The sequence below is a fragment of the Chiroxiphia lanceolata genome, chromosome 6 (assembly GCF_009829145.1).
Source record: "Chiroxiphia lanceolata isolate bChiLan1 chromosome 6, bChiLan1.pri, whole genome shotgun sequence".
In the NCBI taxonomy this organism is placed as follows: domain Eukaryota; kingdom Metazoa; phylum Chordata; class Aves; order Passeriformes; family Pipridae; genus Chiroxiphia; species Chiroxiphia lanceolata.
The window spans coordinates 6,948,272-6,960,056 of NC_045642.1; the positions used below are offsets into that span (position 1 = coordinate 6,948,272).

The following is an 11,785-nucleotide window of genomic DNA, read 5'->3' on the forward strand; positions in this document are numbered from 1 at the left end:
CAGAACTACCAGCAAGCTCCTTTAGGAAGAGAACCTTCATGCCCTTCATGCCATTAACTACCAGCTGTGAAAGAAATGCTTTTAGTTATGGATTTTTACGGGATTTCACAGATCATCCTCACTGCTGATATTACCCCTGTTAAAAAGGTATTTAGCACATTCAACTCAGGTGAGCTACAATGAAATGCAATATTAAATTTTGGCAAATTACCGAGTCTTCTCATTCCAAACACAGTTGGAGTTAATATCACCTCAATAAAAAGGAGCTTTAATGCCTCACATCAAAAACACAGCGAAGCCTTGCTCTATTTTTTTAAATTAGGAATCAGACATTTAAACACACATTTTTTGAACCAGGGCTCACCACAATGCAGTCTTTTGTGTGTGTCTTGGTTTTTATTATTTCTTCTGCAATGCAAAAGAAGACAAGCAGAGAAACTTTTTGAAGAAGAGATCCACAGAAAATCCATGAAGGCAAAACCCAACCCCTTATATAGAAGCCCACAACTACAGCTCTGCTTGGTGCCACTGGATGCCACATAACAGCAAACAACACCTATCTGACAGATTATGCAGAATGTCATGGATGCCCAATTCAGACTGGTTTGGTTGTTGCTTTTCAGCTCCAGAACTGTAAGTCAGTCACTAATGAGTTCTCCCCCCTGCAAAAGTCCTCCCCACTCGACTTTAACTGAATATTGCAAAACTACTGTAGTTCAGTAGCGTTGGTAAGTCCTTTTTTCTCTCTTAATGGCCTGTCCCAGACCTTAAAGTGCATATGCCAATTTGGTTCAAGTTTTATAATCTGGAATGTTCCACAGTGCCTCTTCAAAAACAGTTCCAGTTTAATTGTGCCTTCCCTAGGTAGTGATAAGTCTGAAAAAAAATACTTGCTCTGAATCTATTATTTATGTTGTATGCAGCAGTATCTTACCTATTTCATTCTGGAGCCTGAAATATACTGAAGGCTGGATAGTCTTTACCTACCTTAATCTCCTAGGAAGGGCAATGGAAGTTTTTGACACATAGTAAAACACAGCTGGCCTAAGAATCAGTGAAAAGAAACCATGGAATGTTCTCACAAGGACTCCATGGGACCCAACGTGTTCATTTTGAAGCCCAGAAATGCCTATTTCAGATCTTAAATGTTGCTTCAAATATACATGGGTGAAAGCTGTAATCAAGCAGCACCAATAATAGCACATTAAAAGTCAGCAATTCCCAATTGTCAGTACTGTAACAACTGAATATCTTATTACTTCTACCTTCTCCTCCCATACACTGAATTTCTTCAATACTGACAAAGTGCATGTACTAATCATAGACTCAGTGTTAAATTAAGCAGGAAAAAGATATAAATTAGGTTGGTACTTCTTGAGGGTATCAGTAGAAAACACCGATTTCAAATATTTTTGATTATAAAATTTTACTTCACAATCCTTTTCCAGATCACAGATATTCATAATCAAAAAGAGTATGGAATTCATGTAATGTTAGCTATTTTGCCATCAGCATCACAAAGAAAAAAGAAACAATAAAATATGATGCAGAATTCACTCTTCCAATGATTGTCATTGAACTATTACATTAGTAAACATTCACAGTATGAAGTCTCTTTCAATATATCTCCAGCATATAAAGTAGTGCAAAAAAGCATTCCAGTCATTTTGCCTTTGCAGTCAGACCAGGTTAAATGATTCTCTTACTTCATTTCTTTCATTATTAGACAACAAATGCTGCAATGCCTCCAAAGAGAGTTATAAAAATAAACAATTTCTGGAGGGTCAACAGCCTTTTCAAAGTAAATTTCCAGTTAAAAACAAGCATTATAGATTTCAGGAAAAAAAAATTTAGATCTATCTTCTGTAGAATATCTTTTTACAATAAATTTACCATTTGAAAAACAATGACTATGGTATCCAATGATTTATGGTAGCTGCTATTAAAGCACTGATAAATAGATAAATGACTACCAAACTTCATTGTTTCTTACATAGTAAATACCTCTGAATGCCAACTTTTACCACAGAGCTGTTATTAGTGATGTCGACAGTTCATGCACCCACTTTAAAACTGACTTGGTTTTAATAAATTTTTCAGCCTCATGTGCAAAACACTTGCATTCTAATAAAAATATAAAGTCTGAGAATGTATCAGATCTAGCAACCCTCACCTCAAGTCATACCACTTCCTTGATATGTAATACATGTTTAGCAATGCTTTTTATTTGTATTTAACCATTAAATGGCATACTACTGTATGCTGCAGACTCTTGTTTGCATATTTCATTATTTTCACTGCGCTCTTTAATGCATAAATGTATTTGGAAACGTTCAAAATTACACATCAGTTTCCACGGAATTTGAATTTACACAGTTTTTCTTCTCTGACTCACTGCTATTCCCCGTGTCCTGACTTTTGTTCTCCTTTACACAGAGAGATTCTTTAACTCCTTCTTCCATCTCCAAATACTCTGATTTATCCTCTGTGGATGAAGAAGATGCGCTTCTAAATTTCTTCAGTAAATTTGTTGGGAGGTAAGGGCAACTGACTGCATTTTGCATCATCTGTGTTTGTTCCTCATTCTCAGTTTCTCTATGGTAGAAATAGTTAAAATTGGAGACAATCACTGGCACTGGTAAAGCAATGGTTAACACTCCCGCAATGGCACACAGGGACCCGACTATTTTCCCACCCACAGTTATGGGTTTCATGTCCCCATAACCAACCGTAGTCATGGTCACTACGGCCCACCAAAAGGCATCTGGGATGCTTTGAAAATGGGTGGCAGGCTCATCAGCTTCCGCGAAGTAAACAGCACTGGAAAACAAAATGACTCCGATAAAAAGAAAAAAGATGAGGAGGCCAAGTTCCCTCATGCTGGCCCTGAGCGTGTGACCCAGGATCTGCAAACCCTTGGAGTGCCTGGAGAGCTTGAAGATGCGAAACACCCTGACCAGACGGATGATCCTCAGGATGGCAAAGGACATGGCCTGTTGACTGCCCTGCTCCTGCGCCAGGTCAGTGCCCAGAGTAATGAAGTAAGGCAAGATGGAGACAATGTCTATGATGTTCATGACGTTCTTGAAGAAGTGTGCTTTGCTCGGACATGCAAAGCAGCGCACTGTAAACTCAAAGGAGAACCAAATGATGCACACTGTCTCTACAATGAAAAAAGGGTCATTGAAGATGGTGTGCTCCCCAGCGTTCAGGTGGAGTGACTCATTGGAAAGCCCCTTCCCTAAGCTCAGGGACATGACGAATTCCTTGTCATCTCTGAACTCTGGTAAAGTCTCCAGACAAAAGATGACGATGGAGATCAAGATGACTAAGACAGAGACAATGGCAATGCCTCTGGCTGGAGTGGAGCTCTCCGGGTACTCAAACAGCAGCCAGACCTGCCTCTTAAACTCATTCTCCGGCAGAACTTTGTCCTCTTCCTCTTTGACAAACCCTTCATCCTCCCTGAACTTGAGCATGGCCTCCTCCCCAAGTTGGTAGAACTTCACCTCCTCGGAGAAGATGTCAAAGGGTACATTGACTGGCCTCTTCAGCCGACCACCGCTCTGGTAGTAGTACAGGATGGCATCAAAGCTGGGTCGGTTCCTATCAAAGAAGTACTCATTCCTGAGAGGATCAAAGTATCTCCCTCGCTTTGCCGGATCGCCCAGCAACGTCTCTGGGAACTGAGCTAACGTCTTCAGCTGGGTCTCAAAGCGCAGTCCTGACACGTTGATCACCACACGCTCACAACACTCGTACTCACTGTAGCGGACAGAGCTGTAACCCCCAGGGCCTCCACCATCATCGGGTGGCTGGTCTGAGTAGGAAAACTCATCCTCCCCATAGTCATCACTGTAGTAGAGCTTTCCTTCTTCCTCATCGTCTTCGTCCTCGTCTTCATCCTCCTCTTCCTCCTCACTCAAGTCCTTCAGTATCCTCTCCTCAGAACCACTGAGCGGCAGCAGCTCAGAGCAGGGAAAGGAGGCCCCGCACTCCCTACTCCCCAAGTGGTGGCTCCTCTTTTTCCCTTTCTTCCTCCTCTTCCCGCCCTGGCGGTGGGGCAGGCCGCTGCGTGACGCGCTCCCGCCGTGAGAGGAGGACGCCCCTCGGCTCTGCTCCTGGTGGTAGTGGTGATAAGGTCCTCCCCCGCCTGCCGCCCCACCTTCAACTGCTGCCGTCGCTGCTGCTACGGCCGCGGCGGCGGCGGCCCGGGACTGTGCCAGCCGCTCCCTCTCCCGTGCCCGGGCTTGGGCCGCGTATCCATAGGGCATGTGGGTGTTGCACCCCGAGCTATCTGCACTCACCATCGCCACCTCCATCTTGCAACTGCTTTATTTTTTTTTTATTTTTTTTTTTTAAATCACTTACTGCGACAAGGCTTTGTTCTATTTACAGCGTAACCTTAACTTTCACTAGAAAGTTCAAAGCCATTTGCATTTGGAGGACAGTCCCCGGGATGTGGAGCATGGCAGCGTGGCTGTAACACTGAATCTATGTTTTGGAAAAGCACAGGTCTGCATTTTCTCGTTCTCTGGAATGTTTGACACAAACTCCTGTTTTGCTAATAAGAAAAGACGGGATCCTCAAATTGAACCAGGGAACAGCTGAGACCTTGTTATTTCATCCACCAAGCCCCTTTATTTTCATTTATCTCCTGCAGCTATCACAGATCTGATCATAATCATGTCTACCTCACAGGCTATAAAGGCTGCATTTGTCAGGGGAAAAAAAAAGTGCGAATCAAATGGTACCTGTTCTCCACAGATGGTTTTAGTTCATCATTGCAACCAAATGCAAATAGTCTCTTTCCTCATTATTTGTTCCCGGTAACACTTTGGCCTAGCAAACTTACTGTTTAATATCATCACTTGGGGAGTTGAAGTTAATTCCAGCCATCACTTCATTTACACAGTGAGGAGGTCTTTGCAAATCCTTTCTTCAGCCTGTCAACAATGTCTCAAACCTGGGAGCAGCACCCAGGGCATCAGCAGCAGTGGTAAGAGGAGGAGGAGGAGGTGGAGGAGGAGGAGGAGATGAAGACTGAGAAACTGGCTCTGAGGTCCCCATAGGACATAAGGGAGTGGATGGGTCACCCTTTGGTTATGGTCATGCAGAAGAAGCACTTAACCTGAGGCACATGCACAAACACACAAAAATAAACAAAACAAAAAGGGAAAAGATTGGATTGTTTTCCTAAAAGGTCACACCGATCAAATGAAACTGTGTCATCTATTACCAGGCATTCAAATCTTCTCCTGCCCACACTATTCACACTTCTACATTACACACACACCCACATCACATGCACAGAGATTTTGAACGACTCTGTGGGTAAGGATGTGGGTGGGTATGTCACATATATATAGAGACAGATACAAAATCCCCACCCATATAAGCACTTGCATCCATACACAAACATATGCATGCTTCTGAAACACCAACACATATAAACACCAATAAAAATACTGCAACACACAGGGCATTCAGGTCTTTGGGCACATATGTAATAGATACACCTACATATATCTACATGAAATGTTAAAGAATAAATGTATCTAACACAAAGAGCTTTTGTTATATTTGTAAGAAACACATCAGATGCGGGAATGCTACATTTTAATCTACAGCAGAATTGTGTTTCAATCACAATGAACGTCTCGCTGGATTTAATTTGGAAACAGGCACGTACAATGCTCACCCAAGTGAAAATACCGTGATATGATATGTCAAGAAAACAACTGCAGGTGCACTGAAGCAACATCTACATGCAAGCACACACACAAAAATACACAACCCCCCACGCCCCCTTTGAAACAGAAACCTCGTTTATAGCCACATCTATTAATACATGACAGAAGGTGAACACGAACTATTAAATGACGCTATTTTTAAAATCGTACCTATGTGCCATGCAGAAAAGGGTCTTAAAGCCGCTCTTATACTTACTGGTCCTAGGCAGAGAAATAGCAACGCTGTTCCTGGCGGTGCACGGGCGCGGTGGCAGCGGTCCCGAGGGGGCTGTGCCGGCTGATCCACATTCGCAGGTGTCTGTGGTCAGTGCGCACCACAGGTTGGCGAGTGATTCCCGTCCCTCCTTCCCGGGCGCAGCGCGGGCGGCGGGAGCGAGCGGGGCAGAGGCAGCGCGCAGAGCCACAGCCCCGCTGCTCGCCCAGGCATCGGCGGAAAGGCAACAAGCGAGGGTCTCGTTCCCAGAGGGAATCGAAGGCGGCGTGTCTGTGTGTGTGTGTGTGTGTGTGTGTGCGCGTGTGTGAGGCGGGATGAACGGGCAGGCGCGATCACCAGCCTTCCCCGCGCCCGGCTCTCGCAGCAGATTTGTGAATCAGCGCCGGATAATCCGCGCACCGAGCCGGGTCCCTGCGGCGGGGGGACGCGGGGTCGCTCCGTGCCGTCTCTCCCCCCTCCCCCGAAACACGTCCAGGGGCAGCGGCTCAGCCCGCTCCCGCCCGCGACATCCACTTGTTGTGCGGGTTTTGAGGCGACGCGGGACCCGCGCCCGCCGCAGCCGCACCGCGGACCCGCCCGGCGGACGCGCCGCTCCCGCCGCCCGCTGAGGGAGCTCGGCCGGCCCGGCCCGGCCCCGGCCCCGCGCCGCACGGCGCTCCCGGAGCCGGCCCTGTTGCTCCCGAGCCGCCGCCCGCCGCCGCCGCTCCCGCTCTTCCCGCGGTTGCCGCCGTTCCCGGCCCGCCGCCGGCCCCTGGCGGCCGCCGCCCGCACTGCGCCCCGGCCCCGCACACGGCCCGGCCCCCGCCCCGCGAACGCGGCAGTCACCGGCAGCGACGGCCCCGCAGGGGTGATGCCCGGCATGCCGAACAAAACTCTACGCCCGGAGCGACGCTGCCAGCCCTGGCCTCTGCTCTGTCGTAAGGAAGCCAAACTCATTGTCGGGGCGGCTCGGAGAATGCCGAAGCCAAGCCCGCACCAAATTTCCCAGAAAAGGGAAAAAAGCTGCCCCCACCTCCACCCCGCTGCCCCGCTCGCCCCCCAGCAGTGCAAGCAAGCGTTCCCTCCGCTCCTACCCAGCACACCCAGGCCGCTGCAGCCGTCTCGCAAACGAAGCCAAATTAACTTTGCTCCCAATTCTGTACCTGAACAGAAAGTAGGTCCTAGTTCATGGCTAGAGGGTACCGTTCTGTATTTGGCAGAGTTAACGCCTCAAATCTCTGCTCTCTCTGCCTGCTATAACACAAGCAGTGTACAAACCATTCCTTCTGCACCAAGAAAATCGAAGCTGTGACGGATTCCACACTCTGTAAGGGATCACCGTGAAAATGCAACTTGGCAGTATTTGACACCACAGCTGGAATTCTACCATCTCAGTACAAATTAAGTATAGGCACTCCTGCTTCTCCTCGCGGAGAAAGAAAAGACTACATTGAGAAGAAATAAAAAGTAGCATTCACACCAGAACACTTTGCCTCAAGGTATTTGCAACCGGAGACAAATTCAACGCGCGCAGCAAGTGTGTTAGGCATTTGTTTCATTGCCTTGGTCCTCCTCCACAGAGAAACCAAGACAGCCTGGTGACTATTTCCCTTCAGATCCCTCCAGCACAACCCACATTATCCACATTACTTCTCTGTCTCTGCTGCCTATATACATCAGTTACTGCTCGTACCCTTAACCTCATTCCTTTCAGCAGATGACCTATGACTATAGGAGAGATGAAGGATCAACCAAATAAACACACAGAATGTCAGGCATCAAATCAGTTCATACTGATCTTGCCAAAAGTACTGTGAAATGTATAAATGGCAGTTGTGGTGAACCAGTTTTTCCACCATCACAATTCTTCGGGTTCCACAGTCAATGTAAAGTGAAAGAGAGAGAAACCCCTAATGTCATTTCAAATGCCATTAAAATACAATGTCTTCTGTCATCACAAAGCCAGTCCAAAATTTTGATGCTCCTGGAGGCAGTTTAAAGACATTCTACAGATTAATTTCCAGTACCAAAACCCAGACCCTTCTGCACCTGGCACAGGAGCATACCAAAGGCATGGATCAAACCTGTATCATCACTTAGTCTCAAGGACACGTATGATGCCATAAAAATAGAAGAATTGTCATAGGTACACTTCCTGAACTATTAGGAACACCTGGATTTACTCCTACTTCAGTAAAGTTTAATTCTAGGGGCATTTTCCAGAGTTCAGCCACTTCATTCTTTAGCAAGTCCTGTATTACTTTTTATCAGTAGGACTTGAGCAGCTTTTTATTTCGTTTTTGAGATGTTTCAAGGACTTGGGACAGAAAATAATGACTTATCTAGTTTTTACCTCTCTTTCAAAATTTCAGATGCATTTCCTTGTCATTATTTCATGGGGCTGTTAAACTGAAAAATTCAGTGGATATTTAAGTACAAAGACAAGTAGAAACATTTTGGTATTCCTTTATAAGCATTATTATTATTTTTTAATAGCTAAAGCATGTTCTTGAGCTAAAGATAGATAAAAGATAAATAAAATGTGATGTACACATAATAGACCCACAGCTGATAATGGGAGAAGCAGAACAGCTTTTTTGTGCCTTTTTAAATCCATTCTAATGTGATAGGGATCACGTAACTACATGCAATTCAATCTAGCTCAGAGGTCTCACTTGATCCAATTTTTAACTGATTTAAAAGCAAAAAACAAGCTTTAGGTATTTACAGATGAATACAGTGACTCATTTCATTCAGCTCTGTATTTTCATAGTATTCAAAGAGCAATTTTTATTTAAAAGCTCTTACATTTCCTCTGTTCCTTCATATTCATAAGGGATACTATTATTGGTAGAACAAAGAGAGAATACCTACATGTCATTATCTTCAATAGTACTGTATTAAGAATATTGTAGTATAGTAAAGGATCTCTAATGTGTGTTATCACACAGATTTGTCCTGTTTTACAGGATGCAGACAAGAAATATGCATTATTGCTTATCTATGTATACAGTGCCAGAAAAAATACACAACAATTTAACACATTTTCATGAAAATGGAACATGAGATTTAAAAAGCTTAATTTGTGTTGCTATGCCCAATATTAATTTATGCTATCCCCCAACTGCTGCAGTTCACACTGGCAGGGTCTGGCCCCAGTCCAGCACTAATCTTCCTACTGTAATCAAGACTTCTGTGCAGCAAATAAGACTACACTATAGCTCAGTACTTACTGCACTTCTAGGCCATGAATTATTCTCTTTCCCTTTTAGTCTTCTCTTTTTGCTCTTCTGCTCCTTCCTGTGCTTGCTTCACTATTATTTTTATTAGCCTCTCATGGCAACACAGCCAACTTCCCATAAGATCAGGGACTCCCTTCAAAACAAGAAAAATGTTGCAGCAGTGGGAACTCAGGATAATCAAGTGAAAAGACTATGGTCACTATATCATTTCAGATGTGCTGAAACATAATTCAGAACATGCATTTCCCCCTCTTCTCAGTTGCTCACTGTGCTGGAGACCCTTAGGTACCAAAGTAGCAGTGAATTCTTGCCTCCACAACTAAGTTTTCTCTCCCAGTGGTTATATCACTTTAGGAAGTTCACAATTTATTCAGATTTTACTAACATGGCTCTGTAAGACACCCCTGTCAAAGAATCTGACTCGAGTACTCTTGATTATGACTGGCAGTACCTAACGAGATACTTAACAGAATAAAACAAGCCTATCTCAGTCAGTTCTTATACACAACCTATATGAATAGCACATCTGTTCATTGCTTGTACTTTAACAGGCTAATCCAAGGAAGCTGATGCTCCAGAGAGCAGCAGGCCTTTCATATTTTCTTCTGAGAGTTTGCAAAACCACTGCCATTTAGCATGGAGTTTAGGGTAAATAGCAGTAAAAACACTGATGATATTTTTACTTGGAGAACAATTTCTTGCAGCAGAGTATGGATCTCCTCAGAAAATAGGATAAAAATACCATGTGTGTTCTATTTTTGGACTAGAATATTTATCAATTCATTCTGGGCAGACAAGTACTCACATCAGGTCTATTCTTAAAACCTACAATAGGAAAAAAAGAGAAAAGAGTAGTAAGGAGAGAAAACTTCTAAGTAAGGAACTGCATGACAATGGAGATACCCTACTTGTTTTCTGGGTCCCACCTCAGATTTCCAAGATATCCACAGCCACATCACTCTTAATGCCTGACATCCTTTGGTTATTCTGAACATGCAATTTTCAAACTATGCTAATAGAAAATGTAATAATGATAAAACCTGAAAACATCAGGTGCTAAATTCTGGCTTGCACATATTTTTGCCCAGATAACATTGTGAGGGCATGTTAGGCTTACTTCTCCCTGGGATTTTATAAGGAATATTCTGGAGCAGAATCAGGTAGTAGACTAATAATTAATGTCCCTTTGCATTATTGAGTTAACCATCACTTGAGAACAGCTGGAAAGGAACACCTATAGGGCAAGAGCTCAAAACTATTAGTGTAAAATCATGAAGAGTCGTTAGCTAGAAGTTCAAGTATCTCATGCTCCAGGAATATGCAGTAGCAAACTGTTACATGAAGAAGCATGAAAGAAAGGAAATTTAGAGGTTCAAGTATGGCACCAAACATAGCTCACATTTATATATTTTAGGTACACAAAGGTATTTCTATGAACTTCTAGTGGATAGATATTGCTAAATTTTTAGCAAATATGTTTTTATGATCCCTATTTATGAAATGAGTGTGAATGGAAGACATGCATGAAGGAATTGCAGGATCAAACAAAAATAAGGATACACCATTGCACCTGTAGTGCTCCAAATCTTACTAGAAGGCTCCACTTACACTTATTATTACACACAAACTAGATTAGAAACATAAATTTACTGGACTAGAACAATTCCTACTAAAGATTCTGGCCTATAACTGCAGGAGGTACACGTTTCACAGGCAATTGTCTTGGTTCATAATTTGATGGCAAATAGCTTCCAGATAAATCTTTGGGTCAAAATCAGCTCTTGTCACCCTAGTGATGAATACAAAACAGGCAGGATAGACACCAGATGAGAGTGGTGAAGAGAGAAACAGCAATCAGGCTTCATAACCTTCCCGTTAAGTAGGTCAGCAGAGAAAGGAGCGCAGGCATTTTCTTTAGTCGTTGGGAGGTGTGTGTGTGAGGGAATACTTTCATGCTGCTATTGCACTACAGGATCATTTCCCTCCTGCCATAATAAGCATGCAGAAAATTGCTCCATGTTTTAAGAGGAGACTGAATCTCTTAGGTCTGAGTTCACGACGTGCAGCAGAACTATGTCAGACTATTCAGATAAGAGATAAAAATCTGATCCCACTTTTTTCCAACGCATGTGAACACAGATCCTGGAAGAATGGGGGGGGGTTGGATTTAGCCAATCTTGATAGCCTTGCATATCAGAGAAAATATAAGAAATTTTAATAAGGAGAACTATGTTGACAAATTGAGAATCTATTCAATCTTATTCTAACAGCTTCAAGGAGAGATTCACATGGGAGCTAGATGCCTAGAAGTTTTAAGTGCCATGTGTACTGATCCACATGGAAAAGATTACAAAACAAACTGTTCCCAAATAAATTATATACTCATAAAAGTTTATTAAACCTCTTTATTTTGTAGATATTGTTGTATGATCTCAGAGGTGTATTAAGCACAAAGTTAATATGGAAAAAGTGTAACCAACTTTGGCAGATTGCAACAGTTATTACTATACAAAGTTGGAGAAAAATGAATTAAGATTATCAAATAAATATTTTTGTGGCCAATTTTTAACTAGCAAGTAGAGTAGAAAGAATCTTAT

General features: G+C 43.4%; 1 protein-coding gene across 1 annotated transcript; it reads right to left on the minus strand.

The window, feature by feature from the left end:
• Nucleotides 1–1,409: 1,409 nt before the first annotated feature.
• KCNA4 (potassium voltage-gated channel subfamily A member 4) lies at nucleotides 1,410–6,505 on the minus strand. Its single transcript, XM_032691821.1, has 2 exons — nucleotides 5,950–6,505; nucleotides 1,410–5,131 (listed from the first exon to the last, which is right to left on the minus strand). The coding sequence occupies exon 2, from the start codon at nucleotides 4,320–4,322 to the stop codon at nucleotides 2,340–2,342; it is 1,983 nt and encodes a 660-aa protein (XP_032547712.1). The 5' UTR covers nucleotides 4,323–5,131; nucleotides 5,950–6,505; the 3' UTR covers nucleotides 1,410–2,339.
• Nucleotides 6,506–11,785: the final 5,280 nt, after the last annotated feature.

What these genes read in the sequence shown, in the direction of transcription:
- KCNA4 (XM_032691821.1), bottom strand. Translation starts at nt 4,322, where the DNA reads ATGGAGGTGGCGATGGTGAGTGCAGATAGCTCGGGGTGCAACACCCAC.